General features: G+C 39.9%; 1 protein-coding gene across 4 annotated transcripts in view; it reads left to right on the forward strand.

Annotated features, from left to right (window-relative positions):
• Positions 1–19749, forward strand: part of disc1 (DISC1 scaffold protein) — a 119881-nt gene that overhangs the window by 29152 nt on the left and 70980 nt on the right. For all 4 annotated transcript variants that reach the window (XR_009815288.1, XR_009815289.1, XM_061960834.1 and 1 more), the window contains exons 7-8: positions 7778–7832; positions 12523–12625. Coding sequence is in view for 2 of the 4 variants with exons in the window: in XM_061960834.1 (XP_061816818.1) it covers positions 7778–7832; positions 12523–12625 (158 nt within the window). In the remaining 2 variants the exon portion in view is untranslated. The remainder of the gene's footprint in view (positions 1–7777; positions 7833–12522; positions 12626–19749) is intronic.

Genomic DNA, 19749 nt, shown 5'->3' on the forward strand with positions numbered 1-19749 from the left:
AACTTAACATGCATGTTTTTAGAAAGCCATATAGAGATGTTCTAATGAACCTATATGTGAGGCATATGTGCTAAACACTGTCCTGCTCATTGCATATTATAGGCCTCAAAGTTGAACTTTTTAAGGTCAAGGCAAGTGTTGCCTTAAAGGAGGGCTCATATTTTAGGGCACCAAGGCAAGTTAGAAGGGCACCAAGACTAACATTATTTTATTTTGAGGCAGGGGCTCTAAAGCATGCATGCATGCATATATATATATATATATATATATATATATATATATATATATATATATATATATATATATATATATATATATATATATATATATATATATATATATATATATATATACAGGAATCTATTTGTGGTGGTGTGGTCGGGGGGTGGGGGGTGGCGGCGGCAGCGGCGATGACCAAGAAGAACGCGGAGTTGGAATATAAATACAACACTTTATGTACATATTTATATACAGATTTGAACAATTAGTTATTCACTGAAATATATTTATTAATTGTGGTTCTTACAAAAAATATATCTTATTAAATATAAAAGCTAAAATGTCTCTTAAAGCTCTGCCCCTTTAAATAATTAAACTTTAGCCTACTACTACAACCATATTATTTACCAGCAACATAAAGTGAAACAGTGGCAGAGGTGTCCTGCCACAGTCAGTCAACCTCCTCCTCCTGCTGCTGCTGAACAGGTCGCACTGGAGCTAGTCTCGCTCGCCAGACCCTCCTCCAGAGAAGAGGGAGACACTGGAGCTTACCGTGCTGGGTGTTATACAGCCATGACTTAAATTGTGGCATTTTTAGCCATTCTGGATCGAACCCAGTCGCTCTGTTTTGTCGTGGTCCTCTCTATAAGGCACATAAGAATATAAAATAGGACCCTTTTCATGAGAAAAGTGCATTTCTGATCTGACCCTGCTTTATTTTTCTTTACTCATCTGTGTGAAGGAGTGAACATCCAACATTAGAATTTATTACTAACGAGCAGAACCGCTCTATGTACAGTGCCGTCTAACCTTAAGCGGCAGCAGCTCAACACATGCAGGGTTCAACGTTAAGGTTTTTTTTCTACTTGCCCGACTTCTCAAATCTACTTGCCCCAATATTTTTACTTGTCCTGCCTAGGTTTTTTTCTGGCTGTGTAGTGCTCATGGCTTATATCTTACTAAAATCCTTCCCATTGACTATTTACAACACTACACAGTAATTATTATTATTATTATCTATAATTACATTTAAATGGCATTGCATACATGTAAAATTAAATGCTATTTCACATTATTTGACCAGTAGCAGTTATACCCATCTGAACAGCCCGATCACAGTTGAAATCTTGAAATGAAGGGCCTTTAATGACCAAAACATTAACCTGGACAACATTTTAACAGCTGGTTGGCTCAGATTTTATTATTTTCATTGCATTCACATGCTGCAGTGCACAGTGGACAATTATCTTCAGTATTAATGCAGTATCTGAAGCACCGTCTCCACGTGTGTTTATTGACAACAGGGTTATAACCTGGACACGTGACTGTTACTACGTGCGTCTGCCCCGGCCACCTAGTCAAACAGCGGCGGTGTTAATGAAGCAGCGTCTGGCTGCTCACCGTCAGTGAAACGCTCGGTGAAATCGCGGATTAACGTTAAATATATGACGAGCCGCGAGCGATGCAGCTATAACCTATCTACCTATAACCTATATTACCCTCGTATTTTGATCCGGTCGGTCCGTTTTTCTTTTACTCCGTCGTCCTTCTTCTTCTTCTTCTTCTTCTTCTTCTGGCCCACCAGGTGAATTGAGTGCTATTGGCGGAGTTACAATGCATAGTAGGCTACCGCCACCTACTGCACCGGAGTTGTAATTACAAGGTACATTCACAGACAGAGTCCCATTGCTTTTACGAGCGGTCGAGCGAGTCAAAAGCCGAAAAATCCATTTGTGGCGGACGTAATTCTTTCGTGGCGGGCCGCCACAAATAAATGAATGTGTGGGAAACACTGATATATATATATATATATATATATATATATATATATATATATATATACCAAAAGTGGTAAAGTAATGGTTAAATCAGGTTAGAATTAAGGTTTTAAAATGGCCTTCCCAAAGTCCTGACTTAAACGTGTGGACAATGCTGAAGAAACAAGTTCATGTCAGAAAACCAACACATTTAGCTGAACTGCACCAATTTTGTCAAGAATAGTGGTCAAAAATTCAACCAGAAGCTTGCCAGAAGCTTGTGGATGGCTACCAAAAGCGCCTTCATCGACATCCTTCCGTCTCGGGAGACGATAGGGTAGAGGGATGGCGTGGCGAAGTTGGTAGAGTGGCCGTGCCAGCAATCGAAGGGTTTCTGGTTACTGGGGTTCAATCCCCACCTTCTACCATCCTAGTCACGTTCGTTGTGTCCTTGGGCAAGACACTTCACCCCTTGCTCCTGATGGCTGCTGGTTAGCGCCTTGCATGGCAGCTCCTGCCATCAGTGTGTGAATGGGTAAATGTGGAAATACTGTCAAAGCGCTTTGAGTACCTTGAAGGTAGAAAAGCGCTATACAAGTATAACCCATTTATCATTTATTTATCCAAAAAAGGGGATAGGTCTCACTGTGAGATGGCCCCTGGCACCCGTTTCTTTCGCCAATCGGATGGGCTTAGAACCTGTATCTGCTGGAGTGACCTCTCCAGTGGACCTCTCCAGTGGATCTACACGGCCTGGGCAAGGAACTATGGAGGGCAAGCTGTTGTCCAGGCAGCAAGCCCCCCCCTTTCCGTATGGCTGGTGGATAAAATGGAGCGACGAGTGTCGATACAACTGGGCACCAGCGACGCCGCAGGAGTTGCCGGGATGACGCTACAACGTCAAACCGCCTTCAGGACTCCGGCTCCTGATTTTCTGTCGGGGTTTACTCCCTTAGCCTTACCCTCGAGTGGGTTGACCGCAAGGCAGTGGTGGTTTTGAGATTGGAGATTTCCTTCTCCTAGATGGGCTGCCTTACCAGGTTTACGAGCCCCATCTGCCCGAATGCGGCAGGTAGCACAGAGGTACATCTTACCCGTGGCGGTATAACCCCGACCTGACTAAAAGTGCCTTATTGCAGTGAAACTTGCCAAGGGACATGTAACCAAATATTAACATTGCTGTATGTATACTTTTGACCCAGCAGATTTGGTCACATTTTCAGTAGACCCATAATAAATTCATAAAAGAACCAAACTTCAATGTTTTTTGTGTGACAAACAAGTATGTGCTCCAATCACTCTATCACAAAAAAATAAGAGTTGTAGAAATAATTGGAAACTCAAGACAGCCATGACATTATGTTATTTACAAGTGTATGTAAACTTTTGACCACGACTGTATATATCTATATAAAATAATGTTGAAAGATAGCACCTGATGGCCAGAGGACGTAATTGCATTTTTTGTCCATATAGATAAAAATAGTGTTCATGTATGAGATCTAGGCTTGCCAATTATGGCCAAAGTAATAATTAAGATTATTGTTATTATTATTGAAATCATGATTACTGATTGTTAGGTAAAGCAGTGTTGGGATGTGAACGTAATAGCATCATGTAATTTGTAATGTCTAATAAAAAGTCTATAGATAAACGTTATCCATATATCTAAAGACAAATATTAGTTTTTTTAAATTCTTTAATAACATCAACTTGTCAGCTTTTTGTCATTACATCATGCCTTTATCTTTATTTTTACATTTAGATAGAGGGAGTTTTTTTAAATAAATTATTTAAGTTATGTACATTTATATGTACATGTAGATGCTTTATCTGGACAAATCCATTAAGAGTTTGAGCAGAAATAGGTCTTATAAGAATTAACTACACACAATATCACATTAACAGCGTGCTATGTCACATGAATGGTTTTTGAAGTAATACCTTTGTGACATGAAAAAAACAAGTAATGTAAAAAACACCTGGTGTTTACGTTTTGATATCAAAATAAAACACAAAGTAGTTTGGCTAATGAAGATAAAGTCAAATAAACAAGCTTTGTTCTTCTTCAACGCCTCCTATCAGTACAACAGTTTGTCCAACAAACATAAACAGGAGTGACACCTCACACATCGATTACACAATCTTCACAGCCTGTGTTCAATTGGATGAGATGACAAAACATTTGAGCTAGTATTGATGTTATTTGAACACTGATACAGTTTGCAGTTAAATAAAGGACGAGTGAACATCCCAGTATACAAACTGAAGACTTTATAAACAAGTTGCGACAACGTTGACGACACATCGCCTGCTGCATGTTACCTCACCTCATTAACTCTCAGTCACAGCAGCTGATGGACACTGTATTGAGAAAATAAAAGAAACATCAAATAGTTTTCTCCTTAGCTGTATACTTTTAGTACGGGGACAAGCGCGTCTGTCTCCATTATTGTCCACACCTGTCTCCATCTAAACACAGCAGTGCGCTCTTAAACGCACGGCGGGGAGCGAGGGAAAACCTCTTGGCTCCTTTAACTCTGAAGGGAAATCTCCGGAGCAAAGTCCGTGTCGTGTGTCCGCCATGATTATCAAGCCAAACGACGCTAGTGTGCATGCTCCTGACTTCCTGTTGCCTAAAATGCATTAATAAATGAAGTTTTTTCTGTAATTAAAAAATTAGACGGTGTTACTAATTTTATCGTGAATTATCATTATACCGTTTACTGTTACCGGTACATCCCTCGTCCATTAACAAGTAAAAAGTCAAGGGCGGTCACGGCATGTTTGTGCCGCCGATGTTTGTCAATTTTTTTAGGACATGGCGGCAAATGACGAGGGCGGTCGCGGCAGTTTCCGCGGTTGCCGTGGTTAAATTCGAGCCCTGATATTATATATATCATTTCAGATGTGGAGAGGATAAACAGTGCCAATATTCTTTACATCTCCAAGATACTCTCTTCTCTCACACGTGCTTGAAACAGATTTGAATTTTAATGTTTTTCTCCCAGATGCAAATTATTACCTTGCATTCTGATGGTAATAGCTCACAGGAGAGCACTCTGGGATGCCTCTCTGTCTTGCCACTTGTTCGACAGACGTATAAATTGTGCTTATCACCTTCCCGGTGGCGTGACCCACCATCAGTGGCGTAATTTGATATTTGACATACTGCCACCTCCACCAGAATGCATTTATACTCACCACTGATTGAAATTTGCGACCTCAGATTGGCTATTCAGCTGCAAATCTTGGTGTGGTTTGCTTTAGGTCAGCAATATGATTGTGTTGCAGTTTTGCATTTATGGAAAAAAGAGCAGGTCACCCATTTACCCTCTGCCGCCCCCATCAAGATGAATTGATTTTGGGATTTTGCTCCCATAAAATATGTAAGCTCGGTGGTCTGACACATTCAAACAAGGTTTAACTTTCTTGTTTTTTTGCAATATGGTCCAACTAACTGATGATGTCCTTTTTTATCGATTGCATACTCCCATTTTCCACTTTCTCTACCACCAAATAATATGACTTCACTGGTTTACACCCAGTAATGACATCATATTGTTAAAATTATTCAATGATTCACACGCTTATCTAATAGGTTAGTTGACATATCCCACCTCTATTTGTCACTATGGAAACGTGTATTATGAACGCATGGAGTAAAAACATACCGTATTTTCCGCACCATAAGGCGCCCTGGGTTAAAAGCCGCGCCTTCAATGAACGGCATATTTCAAAACTTTGTCCACCTATAAGCCGCCCGGTGTTGTAAGCCGCATCTAACTGCGCTAAAGGAATGTCAAAAAAACAGTCAGATAGGTCAGTCAAACTTTAATAATATATTAAAAACCAGCGTTCTAACAACTCTGTTCACTCCCAAAATGTACGCAAATGTGCAATCACAAACATACGTATATCAACATGGACAGAGCTGCGTGAAAAAAGCCACCCGGCCTCTTCGCGTAAACTTAAACTTACCTTAACCACTCGCTCATCTTTTCTTCATCCATCCCTTCGAGTTAGCTTTTATGATGACGCCGGCTGGAAAGGTCTCTTTTGGCAAGGTCTTCCTTTTGAATATCACCATGGGTGGAAGTTTCTGGCCATTAGTATGGCAAGCTAGAACCACAGTGAAGGATGACTTCTCATTCCCTGTGGTGCGAATATTCACCGTACGTGCTCCCGTTGAATCCACAGTGCGGTTCACAGGAATATCAGTTGCTGTGAAATAGTAATCCGTGTGCGGATGGAGAGATTGCGTCTTTTCATGAACCGGATCCCTGACGCTTAGTAGGAGCCATTTTGTGGTCTTTACAGATGTAAACACACAAAGGAAATGAAACGTACGATATATCCGCGCGCTTTTTCTTCTTCTACGCGGGCGGGTGGTTGCTTACAGTAGAAGAAGAAGCGCTTCCTGTTCTATGGGGGCGGGTGCTTACCTTGGCGGTTGCTTGCGTAGAAGAAGAAGCGCTTCCTGTTCTACCGGGAAAAAAGATGGCGGCTGTTTACTGAAGTTGCGAGATCGAAACTTTATGAAAATGAATCGTAATATTAATCCATATATAAAGCGCACCGGGTTAAAAGCCGCACTGTCAGCTTTTGAGTAAATTTGTGGTTTTTAGGTGCGGCTAATAGTGCGGAAAATACGGTAGTAAGATTTAATGGATTTGTATGTGCTTGATATGTCAAATCAAGAGCAATTTTTGCCCATGTACTCAAATACACTTTGCTATAGCATTCAACGTAGGCCTGTCAAAATTAACACATTATAAAGCAGAATAATTCATTATCATTTTTAAGATGATTTGAACCAAACAAGTCAATGTAGAAGACAGTCAACAGCATGTTGACTCTCTCAATTGGAAATTTAAGTAAAAGAAAAACTTGATTGAACACTCAACTGACATTAGGAATTATATACACTCGAGTTTTCTTTCTACTGAAGCACTTCCATCTTAAATAGCTCAATAATACCACAAAAATGGTAACAGGTCCACATTAATTTGGATAAATGTTTGTTTTGAAAAATATAAAGGTTTTTTGTTCACATCAACATGATGTTAAAGGTGTTTAGTAAACATGTTAAGTGCATTTATGTTCCTGTCTTACTTGGGTTGCTCTGCTCATGCAAAAATAAACACAATAGCTTAAAAAGGAGTAATATATAGTTGTGATTTATCAGAATTATTCAACAGCAACCCTGCGATTATTCTGATTAAAGCATTTTGTCATTTGACAGCACTAATTCATAGTGCTGCAAAATGACAGCACTATGAATGACCATCATTGTAATACTGTAGCGTAGTAGGCCTAAATATTCATTAAAAATAAAAGGTATTCATTAGAAATAAGGCAGAGGTTTTTTTTAACAAGCGTATTTATTATTTTTGGCCATTGTAAGATTACACACAGTTTAAACAGTAACACAGTTTAAATATAGGAAAATACAACACTCTACATTAATTAAATTATTATTTGCCTTACCACGAGAGGGAGCCCACGTACCAATAGTGGTACACGTACCAAAGTTTGAGAATAACTGTTGTATACTATTCATGGCAGAAGAATGTAAAACTCAAGTGTGTACAGCAATAACTGCTTGGTAAAACTTTTATGATGACCTTAAAGAGGGACCAAATTCTTGTCACGAGTCAGAATTTAATATTCCGCTGAGAACATTCCAGATTAAACTGCGGTGTTGACTTCTACATTTGGGGATGAATAAAAAAACCAAAAAGAAGTGGCCAACTATGCAGTATACTTTTGCACAGTAACCTGTCTATTTCCTTTTGTAGACTCCAAGAACAAGAGCAGGCATTGACTCTATCCATCAAGGAAGCTACAGCCAAAGTAAGGCACCATTTTTTATTTGTAAAAATCAGGATTTCAGAGTGAATGTGTATAGATTTCTAATAAGTCGTGAGATCAAATTGAAAGTATGTGCTGTGCATCAGCATCTGCTTGCTCCATCTGCATGCTAAATGTCAGTGTTTATATTCATGTGCTTATTTCTATTTGATGAGACTGCGAACTCTGCACTGTTGTTTTGGAAGGGTCAGAATCAGCAGGAGATTTGAATGTATCCTGATAAATAATGCAACAAGACGCTGCTACAGTACAGCCTCTACAGTACACTATTTTTCAAACTTTTTAGTCAAAGTATCGACTGTGGTTGTTGGTTTGTCTGTATCATTTTTAGACCAAAAATTGTTGCTTGAAGTGGCTGTTATGGAGGTAGGTGGACCCTAAAGATATAAAAGAGAAAGTGTCATGAGAAAGGAACATGCATCTGCAATATTGTTATGGACAATCCAACGTAGACTGTGCTGAACCAGTAAACTTTATAAAGCATGGTGAATTATGCAAATATTATTTTAGATACAGTCAAGTAAAAGCATTAGGGAAGGGCACAACTAAGTTAATTCTTTGCATGTTTTTATGTACTTTTGTGTTTATCTCACCTTAAAAACCCTGTTTTGCTTTCTCGGTTGGTTTCTTTCTGTTGGAGACTGTACAGTTATTTTTTTAAATTTTGACACGATATTAACACATTAACACACTATTTATTCACTGACTATTAGAGATAGGGTGAGAAGCTCTGTCTTCCGGCTGTCCTGTATATTAACCAGGCTGTAGCGACATTGTTATTGTAAAAGCGAACACTGAGGAACTATTTTTCTATCGTAGTAACACATCGCCTTGCGATGGCATGCTACGGCATTAGCAGTAAGCTAGCTACGGCAAGAGGTAAGCGAGCTACTGCGTTAGCAGCTGAATCGCTTTTGAGTTTATAAGGCACAACACAATGTGATAGGTCTATAGGGCCGGGGCTCCTAAAAAATATCTGTTTCTTAGCTGTGGTCTGTATGAGTCGCAGCAGTACTCAGTTGTAATGCACTTCCCCCACTTGTGTCAGTAATGACAATCTCAAGCAAATAGAAGAAGTCATCAAGAGGTTTAAGCGCAAAACTTATGAAGAAAGTGGTGAAGCTGTATTTTCTTTTGCACTTCAATTTTATTATTAATTTTGCTATGTTTTGATTTTATTTTAAAACTGTGTAATTACATGTAAATGTCCCTTGTTTTGCAGTGTATTTGATTAGTACTTATTTTTGTAAACAGTCTAAACTAAGACTTGATAATAATCTTTGTGATTAACACATGATCTCCTATCATTTGACAAGGGTTATCCAGTTAAACCATAAGTAGATTGGATATAATTATTGTGTTCGAATAAATCCAAGAGTAAGATTGCTATTTCAGTGTTAAAATCTGAGTGGTGCCTGGGCCCTTCTCTAGTGGAAAAGTTGGGCCCCAAGGATAAAAAGGTTTAGAACCGCTGCGATAAGACACCAATCTTTACTGACTAAAAAACACAAACAATCATATTACATCATCTGTAAAGTATTAGCCCACATTTCATGTTTGGTTTGTACACCATTAGCTCGAAAGCATATGTACAGTAGTTGTATAAAAATCATGACGCACTGCATGTATGGTGATCAATATTATAGTGACTCACTCGATGGACAGTTGTGCGTTTGGTCCAGCTGGCCGGGAACGTTTCGGTTTATTTTGGTTAAGCACTCCATTTATGTCATAACAGCATGGCTTCAAGTTCTACATTTGCAGCATCAAGTCACGCTGACCTCACTCTGTCGGCTTCCGTCTGCTTCAATGTTTCACTCTCTCTTCGTGCTCGCTTCTATAAGCAGCAGTTCATCCTCCGTATTTTCAGGTTAAAAAAAAGATAAGGTTATAAATCCTAATTTGTCCAAAAATAGCCATCTTCGTTGTCTGTTACCAAGTCTGCCATGATTAGAACACACAAGCATTTTTTTCTCGAAGTAAAAACAAACATTTGTTGCTGGAAATCGAAAGTACGTTGCTATGGGAACGGAAATAAATTAAATTAAGAAATAAGTTCCGGTAATGCTTAAAATTACCTGTAAATATTGTACATATTGTTAAGAACCTGTTTGTTAATACATTATATATATACTTGCAGTGTGTATATAAAACGATGATGGAGGATATTGAAGTTGTTTTAGAGGGCTTTGAATGATGGTGAATGATTGGCAACATTCCAAAACAAGTGCAGTTCCCCTTTAAGGGGCTGATTAAAACAAATACAATTGATCTGTTTTGGTGTCTACTGGCGTTTTTTTATAGCGTTCGTTTTAAAATCTCCTATCTGAATTTTTTTTTTTTAAATATAGTATGCATTTTCTTGCGTATAGAATGATCCAGACACATCATCACAACAGCGTAGTGCCACCCAAAACGCACCTTAAGCATGCCAAAATGAGGTTATGTTGTCTAGATTGCGCTTCAATATAGCCTAGAAAAAGTGGTACATATTATATTTGTGTGTTGCATGTCAACAACATGACAAAACACCACAGGTTGGACCATATGATGCCATAAAGGGGGAGGGAAATGAGTGTCTCTATAAACGCAAAAACCTTAACTGCACCACTTTTGCACATGTTATCAATTGTACATGCAGTCTTAGTAGATTGCAGCAAACCTGCCAACTAATAGTACACAAAATGTCAATCAATCAATCAATCAATGTTTATTTATATAGCCCTAAATCACAAGTGTCTCAAAGGGCTGCACAAGCCACAACGACATCCTCGGTACAGAGCCCACATAAGGGCAAGGAAAAACTCACCCCAGTGATATAATGTTATAGTTTGCACACACTATTTAGCACTTATTTGGATCGTAGCAGATCAAGCACTTGGTTTGTTACTGGAACTCATTAGATAAGAATGATAAAGGTTGACAGGGGCAAACACGCATCAACATTCAAATTCTCCAAAAACAAAAATGATCCAAATAAAAATAGGCCTACACGCAAACATCCTAAAACAAATGCAAGGGGATAATACTGCAAATTAAAAAGTGTGCAATCAAATAAATGCTGCAAAATCAAAAACATGCAAAATAAATGCTCCAAATACCAAAACACACACTTAAATAATGCTGCAACTTCAAGGAACAAAACGGAAGCTAGCTAAGGTAATACAAGTTGGCAGGATTAAGGTACCGGTACATGTTTTTTATGTCTTTGTTAAACACTTGTCCATAAAAATTAGTTTCTCTATGGTACTGTAAAATATTATGTTTTTAAAGACTGATGTCCCTTAAGTTTGCTCGCCCAACCTCCTGGTAGCCAACATTCATTTTGCTCTGTGGAGTTGCAGCTTTTCGCTCATGCATTTGTTTCTGAGAGTTTGTGGCATTTGCAGCATATTTCTTTTAAAATTAGTTTTTGAACTTCTACTGATTATTTAAAGATTAAAACACAGTCCAAACAACCAAGGCAAAGTTGTTGCATTGCTACATGCTTTTGGTTTACCACATGATCAATCAATCATTGCTTATACATGCCACATTTATGTTTGTGGATGTTATTTCTTGTCACATATTCGTCTACTATTTGAGCATTGCTTTTGACTTTGAGAGTCACCTTGCATTCTTCCCAGGATGCTTTTCATAGGTTAGAATTTTGTACTGCCTGGTGATTGGTCGATACACTCAATGTGCAGAAAAGCAAAAGATTGAAGGCGAAACGGGGGTGGAGAACTCTATAAAGACCATTTGATTGTCACTCTACTTTTGACAAACTTGTCATTAAAATGGTTGGTGGTATTGCAGCTGCACCTTAGAAGACATTTTTAACGTCCCCAAAGAAAGCCTTTTACCAAAGCTGTATTTTGTTACCTACAAATGAAAAGTCTGATGTTGACCATGTGAAAAGGAATAAACGATAAATGATTAGTTATTCAAAAGCATTTTACTTTTGATGTTGGGAAATCCCAAGTGTCATACAATTCCTTCAAGCAGATTCCAGTCCATGTAATGCTTTAAATAGAATTATGCAACCCTGACAGATTTTTCTATTTCTGTATGAAGAAGACTTCCCCACCCAGAGATGTGCTACCTATTTGAAAAACTTATTTGACAACCTTTTTAAAGTGTTGCACAATCCTGTGTCAGGCTCAAAAAGAAAACATGACAGCGAATCCAGCTCCGCGTCCGTTTGAGCAGTGAATATAGTTCCTCAAAAGATGAGAGGTGCGTCAAGGGAATTGTATCTGGCTGTCCTTCAAAGTGAATACGGCGTATGAAAACAGAAGTTGAAAGGGCAGATGTGGGCCAGACAGGCTTTATCAGTAGCCATCAGCTCCTGCAAGAGCTGAGGTGATGCATCCCCATCAGGACCCTGACATTCACTGCCTTTTTCCTCACTGACATTCTAATGGCGTCTTTTATGGAGATTTCACATTTTCACGCGTCCACATGAAAGCAGGAGAAGTCTTTGTCTTTTTAAAGGTTAGAGACATGTAAAACATCAGCCTTTTGCACGGGCTGTGCAGAAGCAGGAAAATAATTATTTGCGAAAGAGTTAAAAAATGAAAAGAGAGCTGTAAATGAGCCATGCATTCGGCATCCATGTGCCGTTTAGTGATACTGCTCACCCTCGCGGTGCATCTCCTCTCGCTTTTCACCTTGCCTTTTCTGTCTCTAGGTGGTCATGAGTCAGAAGCTGGGCAGCAGTCTGAGGAGGAAAGTCAGCGAGGTTGAAACACAGCTCTTAGCTCTGCATGAAGCCAAACTGGCTGCCATCTCAGGTGATTCCACATTACATCTTTTGTGTTCTTATTTTACAGTGAAGCATCAAAAGTCAACTGCCCGTGAAAGGTGTGAAGTCATTAAATCAATAATGTTTACCCAAATTTGTATTACAAATAGGCATGGAAGTAGAATTGTCTCACATCAACTTATATATATCAATATGATATTAATACATATGCATATATTAATAAATATACAAATACAAATGTGACTTACAAATAAATCAAGAATTTGTATAAATAAATGTGTATTTGCAAATATATTTTTGAGATTTGAATATAAATATGCTTGATTTTGTATTTGTATTTGTATTGAATTTGCATCTGTGAATCACTTTTTTGCTTTTGTGTCGGTGAGACATTCCTCCCACAAACCAGATGCACAAATAAATGTGACCTACACACTCCCCTGAATAACCAGAAGAGGGCACTGCAGCCTGATAAGAGATCAGTATCTACATCAGGACAAGGTCATTAAATGGCATTGATACAATAAAATAAGTAGCTAGCACGGTCTTTCAGATTAACTGGATGAATTAGCATTAGCTAATACAACGCTAACGTTAGCTAGCTCAGGCCCGTTGTGCGTTCTCTCTGTAAAGACGTGGATTGTTTTTGTGCAGAGAACTCCGGGCATTTTGCATATAATGCATATAATGCTCTGTGACCGAGACCACTCTGGCTGCAGTGCCCTCTGCTGGTTGTTCAGGGGAGTGTGTAGGTCACATTTATTTGTGTATCTGGTTTGTGGGAGGAATGTCTCATCGACACAAAAGCAAAAAAGCGATCCACATATGAAAATTCAATACAAATACAAATAGAAAATCAAGCATATTTCTATTCAAATCTCGAAAATATATTTACAAATACGCGTTTATTTATACAAATTATTTATTTATTTGTATATCACATTTGTATTTGTATTTGTATATTTATTAATATATGTTTATGTATTAATATCATGTTGATATATTTAAGTTGAAGTGAGACAACTCTACTTCCATATGTTCCCATGAAGTTTTTTGGCCTCTGATCCGATGTTTTGGCCTTAAATCAGCTCCGATGTTGAGTCCCGATTCGATACTTCGACAATAGACTAAAACTACCATTTAAATAATTCAGGTTTTGCCCTCAAACCTTTCCAAATCCAGAGACTTACACCCTGAGTAAGAAAACAACAGCAAAAATTACCCAACAATGTTTTTTTAAATAATATGAACAATAGAGAAAAATCCATGTACTCATTTTAATAGCATTCATATATGAGGTTGCGACTTGTCCAGGGTGTATCACGGCTTCCGCCCGTGTGCAGCTGAGATAGGCTCCAGCACCCCCGCGACCCCATAAGGGACAAGCGGTAGTAAATGGATGGATGGATAATAATACCATACAAGGTATCGATAGCGTCAACATCTGGATCGATCACTTCTACTTTGCATTGAAGCTTCTTGTGTCGTACTGCTTGGCGTGTGTGTGTGTGTGTGTGTGTGTGTGTGTGTGTGTGTGTGTCCAGCATCCTTAGCCATTCCTTTTGCTCGAGTCCTTCAGTGATAAACTTGGAAGAAACTATTTGGAGTTTATTTTGCATCATGGTGAGGATTAGTATTTTCGTAGCATTTCAGTATCTAATGCACTGTGGATAAACAATGCGTTCAAGCCGGTGTCCTGGCAAGACAGATACAATTCTGGAATTCACATTTGCACCTCCTGCCTCTGTGTAACATGGAATATGGAAGTAGCTTCTTTGTGAGCATGCATCGCTTTTTGAAGGAATCTGTCACATGAATACAATCTTTAGCCATGTAAACAATGGGACACAGCTGAGGCAGCTTGTGGCACAAAAATCTGGTGGGTGGACTGAGACTTAGCCTATCTTGTGAGACAATTAATAATAAACGCCACTATCCTTGCTGCTTATGCTTAGTATTTTTGTCATGTCATCACAAAAGGGCACTGGTGTTGGCAAAAACAGACATGGGACTGATTAGGACATACTGTATGAAAGCTCCACACACACCTCTGTTCTGGCTGCTCCGTACAATATGGCTAAAGCAAAGTTAAGATGACAATAATACCAATAGTAGAAACAAAACAACATGTTAGAAAATGGGTGTATCACAGTCTTAATGTGAAGAGACTTTCCTCCCATGCACAAGCAGTTAAGTTAACTTCTGTTTACACTTGCATTATATTTGAAGTGATTGGAGTTGAAAAAGTTAATGCATGCATACCACTTTCTTTCAAGCGTCATTATGTTCCTGCACTTGCGTAATAGTTAGAAATATTTAATTGTCTCTAAAATATTATCTATAAAGTTTGCATTAATTAAATTTCCTACAAATCAGAGGTTGACCAGTATCCTGAAAAGGATTGCATTCAACGTTAACACTTGAACCTCCAGAGCGGTGCAATTTAGCACTTCTACCTTCCATGCCCAAGGTGGTGCCAAATGGCGAGTGTGTACAGCCCAGCTTGTCTCCATTGTTATGTGAGTAAGGCCATTAGTCTCAGTCTCCTGAGGAAGTACAACCTGCTTACTGCTATACAGGAGCTACACACATACTCAGTGGTGTGCTGTCAGGGCCAGCAAGGCCTTCTCTGCTGGCCTAACATAACCAGAAATCATGATCAAACTTAATGATAAAAGTAATTTTTAATTTACTTTCCCTAAATATCTAAATGTATTCATATTCTCTTCATGTCATAGTATGCTCCTTCCAGCGCTGTTGTTTTTAGTTTTAGTTTGTATTCAATCAGAATTCAGCTAGCTTATGTTGCCATGCTGAACGAAATCTGCCCGGGGCCTTCAGAATCAACAATGCAGGCGTTTGTGCACTGTAAGTGAACAAACACATAGAGTTGATAGACAATTGCGATAGCCAATCAGATCACGAGTTGTTCTCAGTAAGGTCTTCTAGCTGGCCTTGGGAGTCCCAAGTGAGTATCCAATCACAAGTTGTGAAAACAGGAAGTGGCACCGGAGCCATACGAGCCATAGAAAGCCACAGAAAACTCACCGGTACTCACAAAGGAGAGCAAAATGTTAATTAGGTGGCAGATATATATTTGCGAGGCCATTTTCAAGAAGGATACTTAAGAGAAACTACATCTTGTGAGACGAGGTCGGCCGACAACGGAAGCTATCCCGGCGGTGAAATGGTTTGCCCGCGATTTTCACACGAATTAGCCGACTATGACTAACTACCGCCTACGACGGTACCACTGGCTTATACGCCGTCAAATGGGTTCTACAAATTGTGAGTTCAAATATTTTATTTCTTAACATTTTCATGTTTCATTTGTTTTATACAATTATTTAAATTTTGACAGTACCACCTAAGATACAGTATGTTTTAATTGCTGAAGCGGGTTTATTGAATGTTAAATGCGCCGAAAAATCGACCGGGGATTCAATGCCCAGTCGTGTGCAAGTGTGTTTCTGTATAGTGTCTCCAGCCGTGTCCATGCCTTAAGGTATTTTGAAAGGTGAAGTCGGACTACGTAGGACATCATTGAAGGCCTAGGTGAGAAACGCACGGCCCGCCACTGCAAATAGTTGTATTGTAAAGTAACATGAGTGAGGTTGCAAATGTTGCAATACAACATGTGTACATTTTTTTCTAATGTATATAATGTAAAAATCGTATAGTTTTCACCTAATGTATATAATGTTCATGTATAAAATTATAATTCCATTATGTGTTCAACAATTAGTAATGACATTTCCACTTTTGTGATCACAGCAGAAAGTAGTGGGTAGTTCTAGTAAGAGGTCAATTTATGTTTGAAATGTATTGCTTAGAGTTTGCCAGATCACACTTGGAACTGCCACAACATCTCCTTTTTGCATTTGCCACATTTGAACTTGTTACAATAAACACAACACAATGGTTTTTTCCCTGTATCAAGTGTAGGTGGTTGTTGCTAAAAGTTTTCCGTATTCGTCTCTTTGGCTGCCATATGAGACTGTGCAAGCTCGCTGGTCCATGACATCCACACCGCATTTCAGGCTGTTGTAGTCAGGGACTGTTTTGGGCTTTTTCTTGGGTATCCCTAGTCTCTACCAAGCTGTACATGCTACTGAGGATGCAGACAGTCTTCCTCTGTTTGGGCGCATAAACAGTCAGTGTGGCATCACAGGTTAAAAACACATATATGCTGAATTCCTCGCGGTCCAAAGTTTTTTTTGCAATATCTGAAAGCTCCCGGAAAATCTTATTGACTATACCAAGAAGGGTGGTTTTCTGGCAGAGCAGTCGGTGCGCTAATGACAATGAAGTAAAACAATTGCCTGTGGTAACAGTTCTTCCTTTGTCCATAAACAGCTCCATAAGCTTTTCCGGGATATAGGTTGATGTTTCACAGATACTTGGATTTCAGGACACATGCCACCCAGAACTTAATGCCAAACTTGTCAGGTTTTGTTGCAATGTACTGCAGGAAACAGCAGCGAGTCTTAGTTGGAAAAAGTTGCTCATCTATGATGACGTGCCTGCCGCTCAACCTGGACATAGCGGATGTCCGGAAAACCCTGAGGAGATTGAACCCCTGGAAAGCACCGGGACCTGATGACATTCCGGGCAAGGTGCTTAAGGGATGTGCAGACCAGCTGGCTGGGGTTCTCACAGACATCTTCAACATCTCGCTGACCCAGGCTGTGGTACCAACATGCTTTAAGACGGCCACAATCATTCCAGTGCCAAAAACCCCCACAATCTCCTCCCTCAATGATTACCGCCCCGTTGCACTCACCCCCATCATAATGAAGTGCTTCGAGAGGCTGGTAAAGGAATATATTGTCTCCAGACTTCCCCCCACATTCGACCCATACCAGTTTGCTTATCGCCCTAACCGCTCCACAGAGGACGCCATCTCCTCTGCACTCAACCTGAGCTTAGAACATCTGGAAGGAAAGGACACACACGTGCGGCTGTTGTTTCTGGACTTCAGCTCAGCATTCAACACCATCATCCCGCAGCACTTGGTGAGCAAAATGGCCCCCCTTGGATTCAGTACCCCCCTATGCAACTAGCTGCTTGACTTCCTCACAGACAGACCCCAATCTGTGAGAGTGTGCAACAACACCTCCAGTGCCATCTCCCTGAGCACCGGCTCCACCCAGGGCTGCGTCCTGAGTCCGCTGCTGTTCACGTTGATGACTCATGACTGCTGCGCCAGGTCCACTACCAACCACATTGTGAAGTATGCGGACGACACGACAGTACTGGGCCTCATCCGTGACAACAACGACATGGACTACAGGGAAGAGGTGGAACATCTGGTTGAATGGTGCAGAACCACCAACCTGGTCCTGGATGTCGACTAGACCAAGGAGATCATCGTTGACTTCAGGAAGCACCAGTCCAGCCACGCTCCACTCTTCATCAACGTCACAGCGGTGGAGATAGTAAGCAGCACCAAGTTCCTGGGGGTGCAGATAACTGACAATATAACCTGGTCCCTACACACCGGAGCTCTTGTAAAAAGAGCTCAGCAGCGCATGCACTTTTTGCGTAGGATGAAAAGAGCACAGCTCCCTCCCCCCATTCTCACCACATTCTACAGAGGCACTATAGAGAGCCTGCTGACCAACAGCATCTCTGTCTGGACTGGAGCCTGCAATGCCTCAGACTGGAAGTCTCTCCAGAGAGTGGTGAGGACAGCGGAAAAGATAATCAGGACTCCTCTTCCTCCTATCCAAGAGATCGCAAAAAGCCGCTGCCTGACCAGGGCTCAGAAAATCTGCAAAGACTCCTCCCACCCCCACCAAGGACTGTTTTCACTGCTGGACTCTAGAAAGAGGTTCCGCAGCTTCCGAAGCAGAACCTCCAGGTTCTGTAACAGCTTCTTCCCTCAGGCCGTAAGACTCTTGAACGCATCATAATTAAATTATACCCTCAACTCCCCCCAAAATGGATTAACTCCCTGGAATAAAAAAGACAATATAACATACATCCATAAACGTGGACGCATGTGGAAAAGTGCAATATATTTATCTGTACTGTAACCTATTTATTTATTTATATATGCACCTTAGTGCTTTTTTATCCTGCACTACCATGAGCTTATGTAACGAAATTCCGTTCTTATCTGTACTGTAAAGTTCAAATTTGAATGACAATAAAAAGGAAGTCTAAGTCTAAGTTGGCATCAAAAGACCCCTAAACATCAGAGACTGCATTAAACCAGTCAGTCGCGTTTGTCCTTGTCATCACAGCGTAGGTGTTTGCATGATGTCCTTGAAGCGGTTTCGAGCCATTATCCTGTTGATCAGGGGCACTCCCAGTTTTGCTGACCACGCGTCATGCAGTGACGGAAGGTGGACAATCCCCCACAGGAGGAGGATGGCAATAAACACCAATAGTTCAGGGACCGCCTAATGGAACTGAACTGTTTTTATTTACGATTTCTTAACTTCACTGGTTTTGGGTTTTGTACATAAGAAAGTCCCCAAAGAGTTGTAAATTACCCCAGTGATGCCATTTGGCACTCTCTGGGCAGGATAGTAGGTGTAAGAAAATGCTGGGTTTGCTAGTGTTAATAGTTAAGTTATTTATTTATTTCAAGCATGCATATGGTTACAAAATGGCACATCGCATATTTCTAATTTCTCATCACAACATGTCTGAAAAAGAATAGAACAAACCAGAGTTTATTTAATCCTACCACTTTTCCATTTCATAGCAATTTCTTACACATTTGTGCATTCACTTCCTGTGTTCAAGTTGTAAGACAAATTAAATAAATAAATAAATAATACAGTTCAAATAAAATGAATAATTAAGTAGGTTGTGATTCACATAATGAGAAAATTAAGATTGTCTCATTTGAGCTTGGCCTGTCACGTCTGACATATTCTTGGGTATTCCCATGTTCTGTGTTTATTTCCTGGTCAGCGTTTTTTATTTTGGTTGCATTTCCTGTCAGTCTCCCTGAGCACTGTTTTCTTCACCTGTCCCTGGGTGTGGTTGCCAATCTGGCTTCCTTATATGCCAGCCTTCCCTGCAGTCAGGCCTGGAGGGATTGTCTTAGTTACTGCAAATGTTGTTAAGTGGCATTGTGTTGCAAGAGTCATAAGCTATGTTTGCCAGTGTAACTGTGACCTTTGTAAACTGCTTGCT

The sequence above is a fragment of the Nerophis lumbriciformis genome, linkage group LG02 (assembly GCF_033978685.3).
Source record: "Nerophis lumbriciformis linkage group LG02, RoL_Nlum_v2.1, whole genome shotgun sequence".
Lineage (NCBI taxonomy): Eukaryota > Metazoa > Chordata > Actinopteri > Syngnathiformes > Syngnathidae > Nerophis > Nerophis lumbriciformis.